At 42.8% G+C, this 19,586-nt stretch overlaps 1 protein-coding gene across 2 annotated transcripts in view; it reads right to left on the bottom strand.

Annotated features, from left to right (window-relative positions):
- The window catches only part of alk (ALK receptor tyrosine kinase), a 340,767-nt gene extending 322,191 nt beyond the window's left edge, over positions 1–18,576 (bottom strand). The window contains exon 1 of one of the 2 annotated variants that reach the window (XM_020084757.2): positions 17,024–18,576. In XM_020084757.2, coding sequence (XP_019940316.2) covers positions 17,024–17,795 — 772 coding nt within the window. In that variant the 5' untranslated portion in view covers positions 17,796–18,576. The remainder of the gene's footprint in view (positions 1–17,023) is intronic. The other variant, XM_069535974.1, reaches the window with a different exon arrangement.
- Between the last annotated feature and the right edge of the window lie 1,010 nt (positions 18,577–19,586).

Genomic DNA, 19,586 nt, shown 5'->3' with positions numbered 1-19,586 from the left:
CCCACTCACCCAAGTATCGGATAGCATTTTATGATGCGTTTGGCATTAGCATTCAAAGGCACTAAGCGAGGCTAACCGGAAACATCTGACCCCTTTATCATGGGATTTGCTTATTCAAGATGTTACTTAACTTGACTGCCCATGTGGCCATGGTAGCTTTAAAACAATCTGACCTATCTCTGCAGCTGGATAATCACAACCAGGGTAATGCAGAGATGCACACAACCAAGAGGCAGACAACAGAAGGGGCATTTTGACAGAATTTTACTGACAAACCACTGCTAGCTTAGCTCACAATTCACTGTCGCGCCGTTTACTGTGAGACCTCCTGCAAAGTCTGTGCAGCTGTAATGTTTCAGCAAGTAAGATTAGTCTTTTCTGTAAAGGTATTAAAGATAAGCAAAACCTTTACATTTACGATAAGTCAAACTCTGCAGTGCAGTCGAGAGCAGCATCCATCACCTGGCGTGTGAACCACTCCCCTCAGCCGGCAGCACTGCATCACTTTGCGGGACTTTATCTTCTTTTTCTACTAAACGGCACAAGAACCAGCGCCAAGGTCAGTCTGCAGTAAGACATGGAGAAAAGGCAGGTGTTTGTGTGCAGGGAGAGAGTGGAGTGTGGAGTTAAAGGGGGCAGAGGCCAGGGCCGTAGCTTGATTTCATGAACTGCGCAATCAAGGCAAGGTCAACATGATGTCCAGCTGGCACCAAGCAGGTGCTGATCTTTTTTTCTCCAACCCCCATTTTACACTGCTGATGTGGCTGCTAACTGCTGGCTCCAGCTCACTGTTCCAATAAGATCAGAAAGAGGAGGAAGAGGCTCTGTGTGGCCTGAAAGCACCTCAGTGCTCCCTAGTGGACATGCACACATGAATGACCACACACACACACACACACACACACACACACACACACACACACACACACACACACACACACACATACACACAACATGCACACCAGCATGGATACGAATGCCTACAGAGGCAATGAGGTTTGTGTGTGTGTATGTGGACACATGCACGCTTGTAAACGTCCACAGATACAAACAAAGTTGAAATGTTATGGCAATTATGAAAAGAGTGATGGGAGACATGCCAGGCCGCTACATTCTTCATTGCATTCATAAATGTCAGTGATTAGTTTTGCAGCTTAAATTGTAAAAGTCCACAATTCATGATAATGGTGATCACAGCACATGCTTCTCACAGACATACTGTATCTAATTATACGAGTTACATCATGAGGTTAGTATGCAGTGCACTTGTGCAGAATGGCAGGATACATGGCTCTGAGTGAAGGTCAGGGTCAAGCTCGATATGAACAAGGCAAATGGGGAGGGAAAGTAAATTAAAACAAGCCAGTCAAAGGTCCTTGAGTGTGCAACTGACTCGAGTGAGCCAGAGGCTACAATACAGAAGGTAGACACAGAGGCACAGAGGCTGAAAACAGCAGTTGGAAAGAACAATAATACAAAACACACAACTCAATGTGATGACTGCAGGATTTGTCCCATTCAAGGGAAAATAGAATAAATATGTAAATTTTTATATTATAAAACCAGAACATACTGAATCCATTCACAAACATACTTGTATCAAGAAAAGGGTAAAACACTTGTTCTGCAAATACACAGCAAGAAAACCATAGACTGTATATAAAGGGTGCTTCCTCAAGTTCACTCCATTATCTCAACATTAAGTCAAAATATACTGGATATACAAGCGCTGCCGTCTTATACATTTGTATTCAGAGTCAGTGTCTGTGCAGTTGGAGCTACCATAGCAAGGTCCCATCAATAGGCACTGTCAATAATTCCCCCTGTTATTATAACATCAAATAACTAATTAAAGCAGGAGTGATGAGAACATTAAGAAAACATTTTTGAAGTTGTACTTTGACTTTGACTTTTTAAGTTGGTACATTCAATTCAATTCAATTTTATTTGTATAGCACCATATCATAATATACATTACCTCAAGGCACTTTACATAGAACACTTTGGCGACTGCGGAGAGGAAAAACTCCCTCGTTAACATCTAGCAGAACCAGGCTCAATGTGGGCGTTTGTCTGCCTCGACCTGTTGGGGTGAGCAAAGAATGCTTCATCCATCCACTAAGATGGAGGAAGCATCATTTTGTACTGTGACCAGCCACCAGGTTGACGCAATTCAATATGTAAACATTTTTTTACAGTGCTGCATTTGCTTTAACATCAGAATGAGACGAGCAACCCGTAACTCTGCATATGCCATGTGCATTGAATGAACCTATCCTTCAAGATTGGTATGTTGTTTATCAACCTTGGCTTGTGACAAATCTATTTTACCATTGCTTGTTATTTAACTACATTAATGAAATAATGTCACATCAGCGTTCTTGCCTCATGAAGATCCAAAGATGAAATGTTACATAAACAATAACTGTCACTTTCAGTGCTGTTGCTGGGCATCAGTGATGTTACAAACACCTTTCTTGTTGTGTGTATTGGCAATCCGTGGTCTATGCATGATGTGCTTGTTTGCACAGCTATCCTCGTGAGAACTCTGCATTTACTTCCATTTATTGTGGACAGCCTAACCAAACCTTATCCCTAAGCTAGACCAGGTCCTCAGGAATTATGTTTTGCCACATTAGGATCAGATTTTGGTCCCCATGTGCTCTACTGTTCTTGAGAAGGTTAATACTGTTGCTGGAAAAGGTCCTAAAGACACACAAACACACACAAATACACGTAAAAACACACAGTGTTTATTTAAAGCAACGGTCTCCCTCCCCCTCTTTGACTCCCTGCTCTCTCATGAAATTCAGAGGACCCTGATTTTGTCCCCGGGCGTCTTCCTGTGCCCTGGTTTCTTCTGAATAAGGGGCAGTGGCCGGTGTAATGACCACACCACCTGTAGCGGCACTAAGTCACGTCGGCTGCAACGACCAGGGGCGGACTAATCAAGTGCTGGCCCTTGAGTGCAGCATCCATTACACTGTGCCACTGCCAGGTGGCAGCAGTCCCTGGGCAAAGCAAAAACATAAACAAAGAGTGACACACCGCCACTTCAATAAGACATTAATCATTATGCATGGACACTACCCAAACCTGGCTCCTACCCTTCCCCAGACACACAGGCAATGAGCGCTCACAATCAATACTCTCTCCCATCCTCTTGTTGACTCATTTTGCCTGCTGGTGTAAAGGCTCTTATTGGCGGCCCATGAGTCAGGTGAGTCAGTGAGGTCCCAGTTAACCTCAGCTGTCCCTTGATAACAATTTTGCCTACATGTTAATTTTATTTCACAATAGTCACTGCATCATTAAATTCCATACTGTGCAGTGGACAGTAACCCTTACCCAAAACAATGTGGTCAGAAGTGTAAAGACAACACTCTAGTACAATAATAAAGTTATATTTTTAAAAAAAGGAAAGTTGTTAAACTTAACTTTGCACTGAACCAAACCAGATCTGCTCAGGAACATGTGGATATTTAGACTCTGAGTATACCTAAGATATCTAAGTATAGCCAAAACAAACAAAATGTTTATCTGCTACAGATACATCAGAGCCAGTTGCAAATTTCAAAAGGACTCAAGGAGATAATGCTGCTCCCTGTGGGGCTCAATGAGCCCTGATCAAACAATCATATTAAAGGGTTTGCTGGCATGTGAAAAAATTGGAGGCAAATTAATACGTTTAAACAACTACATCCTCTCTTCAAAATCTTAAAACTTCATGCCATGAAACAGCAGTAGCAGTATGTCACATGTCCACACAGGTCACCTTGCGATGCATCCTCGGTAATGTGGGCAGAGTAAAAGCACATCCAATCATCTAGACTGTACTTGGCAAGGTGCAGACTTTTGAACAGGAACAGTACTTGAACTGTGACTGATGATGTTTCACAAGTCAACAAGAACAGAAGAGAATGCAGATTGAGAAAGGCCTCAGGTTGCTACAGAGCCACATAAAACACAACAGTTCTCACAGGCTGACTGGCAATCCTCATGACTAATAAATTGACTTGGACATGTAACATCTGTCTCAAGATACATATTACCCTGGCTTTATCCATCACTTTTCAATTTTGTCCCAGCTGATAATAAATGGCTGGATGGTGGAGTAACTATTGCTTAAGAAAGCTGGACTTAAACTTGCAAAAATGACTGAGCAGAAGATGAAGGACTTCATCTAACTTTTCTCACTGCACTCAGCTGAGAAGATAAGCTGTTTGGAATCATTGGCGAGTTCAAAACAGCTCAATATACACTTTCAGCAATTTCAGAAACTAAGTAAGTTATGCCTCCATCCCTTGAGCCAGTCCAGGCCACAGAGCATGCTGGGACCGGTGCTCCGATAAGCCACAAACAGCACCTCTCACTGCACTGCTGCTCTGCCTCTTCATCCCAACCCACATACACACACGCACACACCCCTGCCACTGCTGTGCCCAGTGTCCCCTTGGAAAGGTGAATGGTGGTGGTGAAGATGAGGGGTTGGGCAGGTTTCAAGGGATAAGCGGGTTCAGTGAGAAACTGCTCTTCTTTGCCCTTTCATGGCGAATCATGTCCCATTAAAGGGGTTTTGTCCTGTGATGAGGATGCTGCTGGCGCTCCTCAACAATCCCATTACAGATCATAAAGGGAGCTGGGGATGTGGCCTGAGAGCACTCAGGCTGCTCCTCTAAGGCTGCCAGGGTTTGTGTGTATGAGGCCTGCGCCACATCTGTTAATGGCTTTTTAACTCCAGGTGAGTGATGGGAGCTTTTCTTCTCTTCATGTTCCCGTCTGATTCTTCATGCTCAGCGGTTAGCGTCACAGGGACTGGTTTGATTCAGCTCAAATGTAAGTTTGGCTTAAGATGAGTGAAAAACCAAGGACAGTCTTGACAACAGAGAAAAGCTTAGTGGTAGTGCTTCACTGGCCTGGAAACACTACGGGTGCGCTACGCTGCCCCCAAAATGCTCCCATCTTCCTCATTCCCTTTGATTTTTGTGCTGCTATCCTGCCAGCTGTCCAAATACTGTAAAAAGTGAAATGATATGCTGGAAACTCTCCATTAATTTGTGAAAGGGGTCATTTTCTGTGGCAGATGCAGAACAAGTGATTACCCACATCTGCAGGTTCCCATCAGCTCTGCCGACCCTTGTGGTGTAGTTTTAGATCATTGTTTTCATTTTCTAGCCAACAAACTCTGCTCTTATTAACCTTGTTTTAGACTGCAGCAGCTGTTTTCAGCAAGGAGCTCTCATAAACCCACTGTACGCCACCTATCCAGCACCAAGTTATAGAGGTTAATATAGCCAATAAATTAACTCCATGAAAACCCACAGACAGAAATTTGGACCTAGCTGCAATAATATAAGCTTTACAGGGTAGAGCATATGCACCAATTACCTCTGTTGATATACATTAAGCAGAGTGCTATTTGTCTGGGTTACAATGAGCAAAACATGGTGGTCTCCCATTGTAGGAACTATGAATTTCACTGTATTGTGACTTAAAGGTACAGTGTGTAGAATTTTGTGATATCTATTGTTGAAATTGAATGTTGCAGCTGAACACCCCTCACATCACCCTCCCCTTCCTAACATGAAAAATAACCTGAGGTAGCTTCAGTAAAAACTCAAAAGGTGTTTTTTTGTACAGTCTGGGCTACTGAAAAAACATGGCGCCCTCCGTAGAGAGGGTCCCCTCGATGTAAATATAAAGTATTTAAATATAAAGGGCCTTTTCTGGGGTAAAGAAAACAGTTAGATAAAACAAACTAGTGAAAACATCGTGAGGAATATTCTACATTAAATTTCTGCCAATAGTTTCCTTTCACCTCAATCTTACACACTGGACCTTTAAGAGCAGACACACTTAATGAACATTATGTACATTATGGTCGTTTCCCCAGCTTGACAGAAGCTCCCAAAACACCCAGTTCTTACCCATCCCCTGCAAATATTATGATACTGCCCTGAAGTGACTCTACCGCTTCTTTCCTTATTCCCCAGCGAAGACAGAAAACAGAAGAAACTGGACCAGTTAGAACAGAGCTAGGTCATCTATAAGTGGTCCATGCTTTTAATGGAGACATATCATGCTCATATTCAGGGTGATAATTTGAATTTGTGCTATTAATTCCAAAAAAGGACATCCTCACTTTTCTCATATTGTCCATTACTGCAGCTCCTTATTTCAGCCTCTGTCTGAACTCTCCTGAAGGCCCCCCTTCTGATAAAGCCCAGTGTGATCTGATTGGCCAGCCGACCCACTTGGTTTTGATTGGTAAACAATTTTCAGTGCGTGTAGGACATGTCAGCCTCTGCACTGGCTCTAACTGGCTTTGTTAGGAGGTGAAGACACCAGACTGGCCACTAGACAAGCATTTTGCAAATTTGGTGGTGGATCCCTCTTGAGCCCACCTCTCCCAGGATTCATTGTGCTTTGGTGGTTTTTCCATACAGGTAACGGTGGTAGCAAACAACAATACATCGGAACACATAAAAAAACTAAGGGGCATTTAAACTTTCTGGTTGAGTCGAACTGCAGCCCTGTTGCTAGGTGACAGCAGTAAAGGCTAGGCAAGCTGGTGACGCTGATCAAAGAAATCCTCTGTAGACCAGACTGTCTCATTCCAGCCTCTGTGGTCTACGCATCCTAAGAAGGAGGAGGTCTTAGTGCTAGAGTACAGAGTACAGCTAGAGTACTTGTTTAACTTGTAATTTCATTAAACTGAAATTTAATTGACATTTAAAGAAATAATTTGTTCTCCATGATTCTGAGTGTCTTTAATTTGTTTCTTCACAATACAGGTTTTGACTGCATGTGGTCAGTGATATAGGATAGAGGAGAATATAAAGCAATGAGGTTTGGGGCAGTAATACTTAAAAGAACCCCTCCTTATCTTATAACCTACATAGATAGAACAAAGGGGAAAAAATGAGCCAATCATTGTTTTCAAATTGGCAAAAATAAAAAAATAATAATTCTCTATGTAATGTCCAGAAACGTATGACCACTCACTTATGCACATTATTTATCTCTCTTATTATGAAAGTGGAGCATCTCAGGGAGGAAGTGTGAACTTCACATTCAGCTGGTGTACAGTATGCATTCATCTCCACACCAAGCTATGAGCTCAACTCCTGCGCTGAGGCCTCTCATACAGTAAGCATCGCCATTAATCAAACCGGCAGCTCACACTTTAAAAAAAAAAAGAACAAGCAAGTGGCATAAATAACTAAAACATCAGGGGGGAGGAGGAGAGAAAAAAAAAGATGGCGTTGAATAAGAATTGAAAATGAAAATCACAGCCAAAGTCACCTTGAGTCTGGCTAATTTACAAAACTGTGATATGAGCATTAACTACACTGAGGGTGATTAATATCGTAAAAGACACTGGCTGCTGTTTACATTGTCAGTGTGTTTACATGTAATCTCCACTTTGGCTAGCAACCTGTTTTCATATTTCAAGCGTGGCCAGCTACAGAATGCTAACAGCTTGTCTTTTTGGGCAACAGTTGCACTCCCCGAGCTCTTGAGATGGAGCCAACGTCAGGGCTGGTGCACAGGCCGAACATCTCACCAGCTCCGCCTGCCAAATAAATGGTTTCTTCACCTCCTACAAGTGAAGCATCAGCTGTCTCATTACACCAACGGCAGCCCTGTTGAGTTTGACTGTCATGTGTGCTCTTTTTGCAGGTTCAGGGGGCGTCTCATTAAAAAGCATTAATTTTCAGCCATGCACGAGGCCATTGGAATAGAAAGTGCTACGTTTGCATTATTTCATGTGGGTCTAACGTGTAATTACAGCATGTGAATGTGTCTGCGGTGACTCCTGGGCGGTAATCCTTTTATTTCACTGTACTCAGCTCAGTCAGGCATTCAGATTTTTGAGCTCTGTAAATGGTTAGAAACGCTTTGAGGTGTTTATATTGCAGATGCTGTAAATGCCTCATGATTCACATTTGTAAATATGAGTAAATCAATGAATCCAGAATTCTGACAGTCTCACTAATGCTACTCCATCCAGACAAAGACTGGAGAGCTGCAGCAGAGAAGATTCTGCTTTTCGCTTTCAGGATCTCTTATTCTTCTAAAGGTCCTCTTTTCTCAACGCTCTGTCCTGAAATCAAGTCCACTTAGCAGCAACACGTGTACTTGACCACGCTCTGCATAACCGGCAGTATCGATTAGCTGAGCGGGGCCTAACGGGTCTTCCGGGGCGTCACCACATACGGCCAAAAGCTTGACTGAATTGATCATACAAATGCATAAATAATAAAGTGACATGTCATTCTGACTTCCTATTGATTTTCCCATTAGTGGCTGATTGATACAAGCTTTAAATGTCAGGAGCCTCATTGATTGACACGAGTCCATGCACTCACTTGTAATATAATGTCACTTCCCCTGCAGCTTTGCATCCTTCCACCTGGACACACTAAATTAAATGTCAGCAGGTGCCCGGTGTCGTCGAACTGTGTTCCCACCAAATGTGTTTAACTGCACTTTATTCCTCTAGTTCAGCTTCTGTGAGAGGGGTACCCGGGGGGGGGGGGGTCTTACTATGGGGGGGAGGATAGACAGAGAAATGTCTCCTGTCACCTTGCTCTCTCCCTGGATCTGACCCTTCCACCACTCTCAATGACCCTGAACAGTCTGTGTCCCATAATAGAAATAAGGTGTTTTCCATACTCATGCATTTGATACCACTGGGCTCCTTATACTTATTTACAGTAGCAGTAGAGAAGCAACACCCATCAATTGCGCTAAAGGAAATAATATTAGATTTTGTTTTCCTGAAGAACCCGATCTGTAAATATTGCTGTCACCGTGTAAAAGTCCACAACATTATAAAGCCTATATAACAGTTATTAAGAGTTTGTTGTAATTGTGTCTTTTTTCAATGATTTGAGACTTAATTAATTTCCAAAATTATACAGAAAAATGCAGCATGGCAGCCATTTTACATGCAGTATGAAAAAATTAAATTACAAACTTTATTTGCATAGCATTTATCTAAACAAGTTTACAAAGTGCTTAACAAAATACATGGCAAAAAATGAATGAAGTAAATTAAAAGGTATTTAATTCAGCTTAATGCACTTAGAACCTAATTGTTTTGTTTAAGTTAATCTTAAATAGAATAGAAATATAACAACATTGTCATCTACAAAATATCACATGTATTAGTATGAAAATCTTAATTTTCAATGTAACCAAACATTCTGTAACATTAAAACACATCTGACAGAGCAAACGGCTTGATAATCGGATGAGAATTAACTGAGTTATGAACATTTTAATTGTGGATAGGTTTCCTGTCTACTGCTTGCATCAGAAGATGCAGCTGCACATACCGGCGCAGCCTGAGTTAGATTCAAGATTCAACTGTGGAAAAACAAACAAGATAAAGTCTGGTTCAATGTAAATTCGTTTTTTTCTATTGAGTGATAAAGCGACTTGTCTGACACATCCTTTGTCTCAGGGCTGAGACTTACTCACAGGAAGTCAGTAAACAATGAGATTCCATGACTCTGAGAGAGATGGGGCGGCGTGATTACTCAATTATTTCATCTTTTTCATTGATAGAAATATGAATCTACAGATATTCAACACGGAAAAAATATATTTTTTTCACATTTTCAGTTTTAAGCATAGTTTGAAAACCTGGTAAAAGCTATGGTGTCAATTCTTCCATTTGTACAGAACATAGATGGGAATGAAAAGCAGGATCTCTCTCATCCCCGGTGTGAATATTTAAGTAGACATATAAGTATATAACATATCAGTAAGAGAACATATGCAGTAAGTACAGAAGCAACATATCAGTCAAAAAGGCACAAGGTAGATATGATATGAGCTACAATCAAACATAGATTTTCTGCTGTGGCGTCCCCTCACACCCTCAGTCAAACTACCGTAACTGCTCTTGAGGGTAATGTGTGTACTACTTTGTCAGGAGACAAGAGAAATCCATTTAGGATGAGGAAAATTCAAATGTATTCATCTTTCAACTAGTAACCTCTTCCAGAAGAGCCACAAGCAACACAGGGTAAACAAGGTGCCAAGCGTGTAATCTATCTTTATAAATTTGCTTTTCGCTCTCTTTATGTTTCAGAAGAAATCGCTAGATTTGCCTGACGGTTAAGACACGCACGCACACACATACCCAGACACACTAGGATTCTGTTTTAAGCCTCTCTAAGGAGCAGCGACTGGGGATGCTCAACCGAAGCTCACGACAGTGGGTGTTTGCTTTTGAGGCAGCGCTGAGGGGGCAAACATGGGGAGAAAAGCCCCAGCGTACACAGCCGCTCCGCTCAAGCATGATGGTGGCACTCTCTTACTGCGGGGGCCTCAATCAATGCGCTAGGTGGTTTTATGAATTCACTCTTTGCTAATGGTGTGCCGAAGGAACACGAACATCTTAAAGAGCTCAGTGGCAGGTATGTGCAGGTTAATGAAGCAGGGGTCCCCCACTTCCTCCTGCTTCTAATGCTGAAATCATTTAATGATTCTCTTGCAGCCTATTTATGGCCCCGCTTGGTGAACATAACAGAGGTTAATAAAGTAGAGGTCAACTCTTTATCACACCTGCCCTGCGCTGTTTTCCCCTTTTTCCTACACTGTAACTCATAGAAACATTTCTCATTAATGATCTCCCCCATAGGGCCCATAGGGCCAGAAAGTATAAATGTACTATGTAGCGTTTAATGCCTTGACTCCCAAAGGCACGCTTGCCTGATCGTCAAATTATTCTGGGTGCCATGGCGGGTATTTATTTCATGCTAATAGCCGGCATCTTACCGGAGGCTGACAAAAAAACAAGTGTTGCGTGCACATTACACAGATAAATGCCAGAAACTGTCCAATCAGGGTGGAAAAAATAACCAACAGAGCGATACAATACAGAGTGGAGCCTTGGCAGGTCAGAGTATGTGTTACAGGAAGGGAAAAGAATGGACTGTGTGTGTGTGTGTGTGTGTGTGCGCGCACGTGTGTGTGTGTGTGTGTGTGTGTGTGTGTGTGCGCGCGCACGTGTGTGTGTGTGCGCACGCGTGTGTGTGTGCATCAACAGTGTGTAAACACAGTTGTGATTGTAGAAACTCATAATGTAATAACTGCCCATGATAATCTGTGACTCTGCAAACACGCAGCACAGTAATCTAGGGGGCGGCTGTGGAGTCCACCTGTGTGGACACAGCATGTGGAGGACAACTCAGGACAACTGTCACTGTATGACAGTCTGAACAGTAAATAGAATAAAGTGAAGCTAAATTCAATTTGAGAAAAGGAACACGCAGAGTTGTTTTCTGAATAGAATATGAATCATCTTATTAAGGATAAGGCGTGCACCTCCATATAACACCAGCTGACAGTTCTCTGTTGCAGCTGTCCGTTTTCTGTGCCTGCTTATTCATTTCAAAGTGAAAGACGCTGGAGCTCTGGTCAGACTACGTAGAAATAATCAGTGTTATATTAGTCATTTTGATTCTTCCATATCTTCTGTAAAGATATTGTGTGGCAAATGCATGCAGAGCCAAATACAAAGTAATGTAAATGACACTGTACGTCCACCAGTTAATGTGAAACCAAGCGGAGCCATCTCCATGTCGACTGAGCAAACTATTTCTGCAGCTAAAGAGCTAGGCCTCGAGTTAAAGGTGCTATATGTACGTTTTCACTATTGCCACACAAACAGCATTAGCACAAACTTCATCCCTTTATTACCCAAGAACTGTCTCCAGGCTGTGTAGACTGTGAAGGCCGAATGAAAATGAAACTATCTGGTCTACAGAGGATTTCTGTAATTGAAGTCACCAGCTCTTCCTGCCCTTATTGCTCGGTTTGTCACCAAAGCGCAATGAATCCTGGCATAGGTTTACTAATTTCTTGGCTGCATTTGAAGAAGCATCTAGACAGTCTGGTTGTGCCACTGTGATGCAATCGGTCTTAAAATGCAGCCTTCGAAGAATGCAGCCCCATAACACAGTGACTATTTTCAAGGTCAAAAACAGAGCCATTCAAATCAAATCAATTAACATTCAAAGCAATTAACTGTTTTTTGCTATTCTATGTCAATTACAGTTTGCTTGGTATCATTAATTTCAACAACATTAAATTATGATCAAACTGAAAATCAATAAAGTATAATTAAGTTTTGAATCTCAACTCAAATTGGGCATGAGTCACCAATGATGCAAACAATCGTTCAAAGTCACACGGACGCCATCATTTACTCATCCTGTTCCTGATTCAATAAAGACACATTTAATTGTTCTTGTTTACCTTTTTATTTCAGATGTCTAGAAATAAAAGCTTCCTGTGATGTTTAAGGTCAAATTTGGCCCGGTGATAATAATGAGCCATTTGTGCAGAGAAACACATCGTAAAAGTTGCCAAACCATTAAAAAATAACCAAAATTACAACTGCAATTAAACTGCAATAAAATACTATAATCATAGTAAAAAATAATATTGTGCAATAATATTATAATTATGTTTCATGCAAAGAAAGCATATTGACTTTAATTGGTTAAGATGACCTCCATGCACCCTCGCTCTACGCACACACACAAGTTTTTTTGTAATTATTATTTTGTAAGTTAAGCGTAGCCTAAAGCCCATACAATACATATAATACATACATACATACATAAAACATGAATATTATGGTTATGGATGAATAATAAGTTACCTAGCAGATAAAAAATCTTACTAGATTGCATTAGTGTTGATTCTAAAGAATTATAATAAAGGTCCTATTTGAACCGTGTAAACTCAGGATGTGTACCCTTTACAAACACAATAGAATAGCGTAATATTACAGGAGCCTATTCAAGTGAACTGTAGGTTGATGTGCTGGGAGGTGATCATGCTAATTTCTGAAACCATATATGCCAATTTTAAATTTTCACATGAACAAAAAAAAGAGAAAAAAAAAAGCCCAAAGCAAAACAACCTAGACGTAGAAATGTCATGATCTGGAGGCGCAGCCTTATGAGCTGAACCAGAAAACCAGGATATTAGTCTTTTATTGATGCCAAATACGATGTGGTTTTTATTGTTATCTGATTCTTTGTCTAAATACCAGATGTGGTTGGCCAATCCCCATTTGTTTTTTGCGTTAAAAAAAGAGGGAGAAAAAAGCCTGTTTTGTTTCGACAGCTTGTCTTGTTGTAAAATCATGTAGGTCACATTGACATATTCATTGATAAACAGAAACCCTGCCATGCACAGGAGCTGGGATTAGATTCATGGCAGATGCTGGTAATTCATGCAGTCGGAGACAAAGCTGCTTTTGTCAAATCAAACTCTATAGGAACTGCTGCTTTCTTTGTTTTGAGCTTTGTTCTATTGATGCTGTTATTTGTCCTTTCCCCACTCTACTTGACAAAAAAAAGAATCAATGAGGTGACGTGTTCTCAGTGCGGCTCATCATTGTACCACGTTTGGAATGAATAACTGCTTCTATATATCCATGCTGAAGCTTCTCTCAGGAAGTCACTCTGCTCCTCTGAGCTTTCCTCAATGATTAAAGACTTGATCAATTACTGCATTATGTGAGAATGAAGGATGGAGGAGATGTGAAATAAGAGAAATGATCATGGATGCAATAAACAACTGACAGCAGCCTATTCATTTAAATGAGGAGCTTCTGTCTTTGCACTAACAGTGTTATTTGTCTACAGCAATGGATGAGCTGAGATAATATCTTCTTTGTTTCTTTTAAAATAGAACCAGTACAGTGTCCGTTGTAAACCTGCCTGTTTGGAATGTTCTGTTCTCTTGTTCTGTGTTCATGCTCCAGAGCTACTTAATCAATTAAGTAGAATAATGAATACTTCTCATTAGTGTGTCCTCCTCAAACAGTTCTACAATATACTGTCACTTTTTTATTGTTTTTGTGCAGAGCTTTTTATAAACAGTCCATGGTGCAGAGTGAGAAAACTTTGTGTTCATCCCACCTGGTTTATCTGCAGTGAGATTTTATTGTGAATAATTTTAATACAATAAAACTAAATTTGCTTAATTACTGTTCACGTGTGTGGTTGATATATTCATTTGAATAATTCACCTTTCAAATTTCAGAGCTCTGTTAAGTAATCAACACAATCTTCAGACCAAGTTTGCAGCTTTTCAAACTAAAAGCTCTGTAATTCATCTCGACATAAAGCAGTGCAGCAACAAAATGAATGTTGTTCAAACAACTGCCAAACAGGCTGTGTGTCTGTCTCAATCCGACACGGTGAAGTAGAAATAAGCTAATTATCTACATGATCTAGTGGCAGATAGACAGACAGATAGACAGACAGACAGACAGTCAGGCAGAGAGACATACAGATAGACAAGCAAACAGACAGACAAACAGTCAGGCAGTCAGGCACAGAGACATACAGACAGACACTTGTGGAATTAGTAGGTAGATAACGGATCAGTCATTCTTCTTATGTGGTAGCAGAGTTTGGTTACTTCGGCCTGTAACCACTTCACCAGAATTACTACACAGCACAAAACTCTCCATGGATATGCAGTGCATGTCAGCACACAAACTAATTTCCTGCTTAACCGAGGACAGTTTACAGAGGACAGGTACAAACAAGTTCCTTCAATTAAACAGCAGAATACGTTGTTTGCTGCCCTGTACAACAACAACGACACATGTTTTTATCCTGCGCAGTTATCAGCAGGACAAAATCAACTGTCCTTATCACACAAGTTCCAACCACCATTCAGGTCGAGTTACTGCACACGGACACAAGGACACAAGCCGTGTTGATTTTTTGATAGATAGATCAGAGTTTGGGTTGAAATTAGAATGGTCCACTGTGTCATCATGGTTAGGCAAAAGCAAGTAAACACACTAAACAAGGTCGATTGACTCCCATTGCCAGTAAAGAAGCTTGCTTGTTTTTTCCCCCCAGAGCGTCATGTTCAACTTCACAGATGCACCGACAAACTAGGTGCTCTCTCACCTCGCTGTCTTGCCACATTATCCTGTTCACCCGGGTGTCACATTTTCATCACTGCTGATCACAGCCAATAAAAACGAATCCCAATTGTATCCATTCACATTGCAGACAAAAGCCAGATGTTAGTGGGTGTTAATGGGTTTTAGCTAAAGTTAGGAGATGATCGTGACTGTCATCTTTGTGAGAGGAGAACTCTCATGTGTCAAAGTCCAGTTTTTGGCTGGTCCGCTGTACCGCCCTCTCCTCTCCCTCTGTGAGCCTCACACATCCCCCTCAGTCACTCTGATGGTAACTGCTAGATGTCTTTGTCACGTGATCACAAACATATGTCACTGTCAGGAATTGGCTGGCTCTTGGGAAAATCTCAGATTAATAACAGAAAACTCATACATTCCTCCAATTGTACTCTTCATTGAGAGTCGATCGTTTGATCATGAATGCTGTTTCACATCTGGAATCTGTCCAGTACAACCACTCCGATCCACAGGACCAGTTTAATGGGTCAGAAGATGACAAAGAGGTGCTCACCACAGATGATGTCCTTACTGCAAAAACCATCCCCTGCCGGCTTCCCCCTTGAAACCACCACCCGCTGTGTTGTTGGACTGCCTGCTAGGAGCTGCAGAGCTGCTGCACCCAGATGCTTCTTTACCACAGTTTGATACGTATAAACCATGTTCACTGTGTGTGTACCATTGCATATACAGCTCAAAGGGCTAACACTGCCATTACAACATCACAGCAAGTTTTTATGTTTCATTTGAAAATGCAACCAAATTCACAATACAATGCACAGCGTTAATTTTTATGTGTGCATTTGCATGTTTGCATGTGTTCCTATGTGCAGACATGCCTGCAGGTGACGGGAGGGGTGGTGGGTGGGGGGGGTTGCCTCCTTACTCTATAAGCACCGAGCCGAGCCAGCCTCCGCTCTGCTTTTGTCCGATAGGTTCCGTTGCATTTTTTTCAGGGCCAGCCTCCCTCATCAAAGTGATTAAGCAATTACACTGATTGTGCCGATGCTCAAAAGAACGAGGGAAGGGCCCTCGAGTATTGAGTGCTAAAGCTTTCTTGGAGATAACGGCTTAATTTGTGCCTAATCAAAATAAAAACCTGTTCTCTTACATTCCCAACCTTCCTTCAAGCGGTGGGTGGCACAGGGGATTGAGAAGGTATCGTTAAGAGGGAAACCAGTATGCCCTTCTGGGGCCATTTCTAACTTAAATAGCATTGCATTACGGCCTTATGCAATGTGCAGGCATGTCATTATCAGGCCACGGCACCTCTCTTCCTCTGCTAATGAATTCAAAATTACCATCTCAGAACTGATAACGATGGCAGCCTCTAAAGATGTTGCATATACTCAGTGCGGATCCCAACTGGAAATAATGAAAGTTTGGTAATTAAATCAACATGCATTTGTCTCTTAGCACCGCTGTGGTGGGCATCAATAATGAAACATGAGACTGGAGAGTCAGACACAGCAACTAGATGCAAGAAGTCCCTCTCTCTCCCTCTGTCTCTCTCTCTCTCACACACACACACACACACACACACACACACACACACACACACACACACACACACACACACACAATCCTCAGTCGTCATTTTGCCATCAGGTCATTAAATTCCTTTGCTCGCTCATTGCCACCATGAAAGCCACCACTGCATTTTTACACACACACTGGATCCAACATCAAAAATTAATCACAGCACAACTTAAATCACAACCGTGACTGAGCAACATGATTTAGGCCTGCTGGGGCATGCATGTGTGTGTGCACATGTGTTTTGTAGGGTAGTGGGGACAAATTAAGGTTAACAACCATAGCTATGAGGACATTTGGCTGGTCCTCACATGTCCACAATACTTTTTGAGGTTCAGGTTAGGGGACAGGGTTGGAGATAGGTTATTTGTTGAGATGGTTAAGGGAATGGAATAGAATCCTATAGAAATTATAAGACTAATATATATATTTGTGTGTGTGAGAGAGGTCCAGGTATTACTCTTGTTGTGGGGACCTAAATCTGTTTGCATTGTCACATTAGGGGTAACTCACCCCTAGAGGATATCTGTAAGAAGAGGCGGGGGTCTGCAGCGCGTATGGCCGCCGTGTACCGATCCTCGATCCCGGGCACCTGCGCCTTTTTCTCGGGCATGAGGCGGACCCTGAGCCGGCCCCCCTCCGCGCCCAGCCACCACTCCAGAACACTTGTGAGGTCCATTTCCAGGGTGAACACAGGGGCCTCCTCGTACACAGACAGCCCCCCACATCCGGTCTTGACTATATCCTCTCCGATCTCCACCACCGCGAGGTTGTTATTCCTGCTGGCTTTCGTCAGGCCCAGTTTCAGAACTTTGGACAGCGGCCGCTTGTAGAAGAAGGGGAGCTGTCCGTCAGCAGACACGTTCCTCAGTGCTGAATCCGCAGCAGCAGAACTGGGCTCCACAAAAGTGGAAACGGTTTTCTGCAGAGGGATGCAGTGCATCTTCAAGTTTGCGCGCACTGTGTAACATCCTCTAAAAGTCTGGCAGTCACCGTTCAGCGGTCTCTTAATGAACTCCGCAAGGTAATTGCGCAACAGAGAGGGGACCGCAAAATCCACAGAGAGGGTTCTCCTCTTGATCCTGGAGTTTATGGTTTGGTTCAAGTCTCTTTTGCCCCCGGTTTCCCCACTGTTACCACCACCACCACCACCACCGCTGCTGCTGATGTTGCTGAAGCCGGCGGTGGTGGAATCCATCCCCGCTGTGGTCCTTGGCGAGGCGCACTGCAGCCCAGCGAAAAATGCCGCAGAACAAACAAGCAAAAACAAGATCCTGGCGTTCATGGTTAAAACAAATGTCAGTCTTTTCGTTCAGGTGAAGCCTCTCTCTCAATCCAGCCCGTTCACCGCGTCACACACACAAAGCGCAAAAATCACAAAGTGCGAAATCGATGATGCTGCGGGTCCTGCGCCTCTTCGCCGGTGCGCACCCGTGGCAAGGGTAAGGGAATCAGTTATTTTTCTTACATTTGTTTGCTGGTGACTGTTGCCGTCCTCCCTTCTTCTCCACACGGGAAAAGTGCCATTGCTGCGTTCTGTTCCCCGCGCACCCAGGTGGACGCGCACACTCACGCACGGCACCTTGAAGACGATGCGTTTTATCGCAGCCCGGCGCGTCGCTCCCCGGGACGCTGCTTGGTATGCCGCTCGGCTGCGCTCCGGTCGCTTTTCAAAGACTCCCAGTCTCTTGGCACAGTTGTGACGGCGGCACAAGTGGTCTCTCTGTCAGCGGCGAGATGCAGCGTCGTTCCCTCTCCCTCTCTCTCTCTCTCTCTCTCTCTCTCCCTCTCTCTCTCTCCCTCTTCCTCAGAGCTAAACCCAGAATCCACAACGAGTTTGGAGACGCCGAGTGTCCATTAAAGTTTAAAATACAATCACATCCGGCAGCTGCCTCTCGGCTTAATTGTCTGCTGTGGATTCCGGTGTTGACTCGGTGGGCTCCGGTGGGGATCCTGTCGGTAAAGTCACTCACAGATCTGACGTCAACGTCAACCGTTTTCTTGCAAACACGACTCCCCTGAGAAAGAGCCAGAGCAGGAGCATCCGCCGGTGTGGACGCGTCTATTGCGCCCTCAGCGCAGCCGTAACGGTGCGTGTGTCTGAATTGGGATTAGAGATGCCAGGAAGTATGACAGAACAGCACAGCTACACATTGATTATTTCTTTCTTTTTTTTTTCTTTCAATAAATTACCGAGTCTCTATGTCCGGAAATTGGATTGGATTAGTCGCACTCTCCCGGCTGTGCGCAAAACAAATAGTTTCAGAGGGAGGCCGTTTGGGTTGGAGCCCATTTGATTTTTTAATATATCTTATGTGAAGAGGACAGGGCGTAAAATACCAGCAGGTGTCAGTTCATGTGTCACACAGCCGGCACTACATTATTATTGAGGCTGGGAATCAATCCAGTGCTGGAAAATATGCCCGAAAATCCCCCCCCCCAACAATCTCAATACGCACACCGACACACACACACACACACACCTTACCCCCTCTCTCTCAACCCAAAAGAAGTTGAGACACCCGCTAGATGGCGTCATCACATACACATGTGGTATAATTCACAATCCTCGGTTTTACTGACAAATCCATTAATGCTCTAATTGCTGTGGATTTTTTTTACAGTGTCTCATTAGAGTCTTATCTACAGAGGAGGAGGATTGGGGCCATGTGTGAACTTTTCATGACTTAAGGAATCGCAGAATCTTGAGAAGGCTGTGCACTCTAACCCTAATCATTTTTCTTTGAAGAAGAAGAAAAAAAATCTACAGTCTACAGTCTGGAAACTGAGGAAGTTTAGGGAATTTACAGAGTAAATAAGTGAACTTTTATTTTGAAGTTTAGGTTTTTTCTAGTATACTGGATTAGTTTGTGTGCTGCATGAATGTTTTCCCATGTGGATTAAAAACATTACCACAAATTTGATAAGAAAATGAAATACAAAGGACATGTGAGGAAATGTGTCATGAGATTCAAAAGACCAAATCGTAAGAATGGGTTCGACCTGTAACCTGCACGGCTGTTTTTTCAGACCCGAGGCCAAACATCAAAAAAATCAATCCGAATGTTGTCAGGTT

This window comes from Paralichthys olivaceus, chromosome 12, assembly GCF_024713975.1.
Source record: "Paralichthys olivaceus isolate ysfri-2021 chromosome 12, ASM2471397v2, whole genome shotgun sequence".
In the NCBI taxonomy this organism is placed as follows: domain Eukaryota; kingdom Metazoa; phylum Chordata; class Actinopteri; order Pleuronectiformes; family Paralichthyidae; genus Paralichthys; species Paralichthys olivaceus.
The sequence above is the reverse complement of the archived record's forward strand: the minus strand, read 5'-3'. Positions and strand labels throughout refer to the sequence as shown.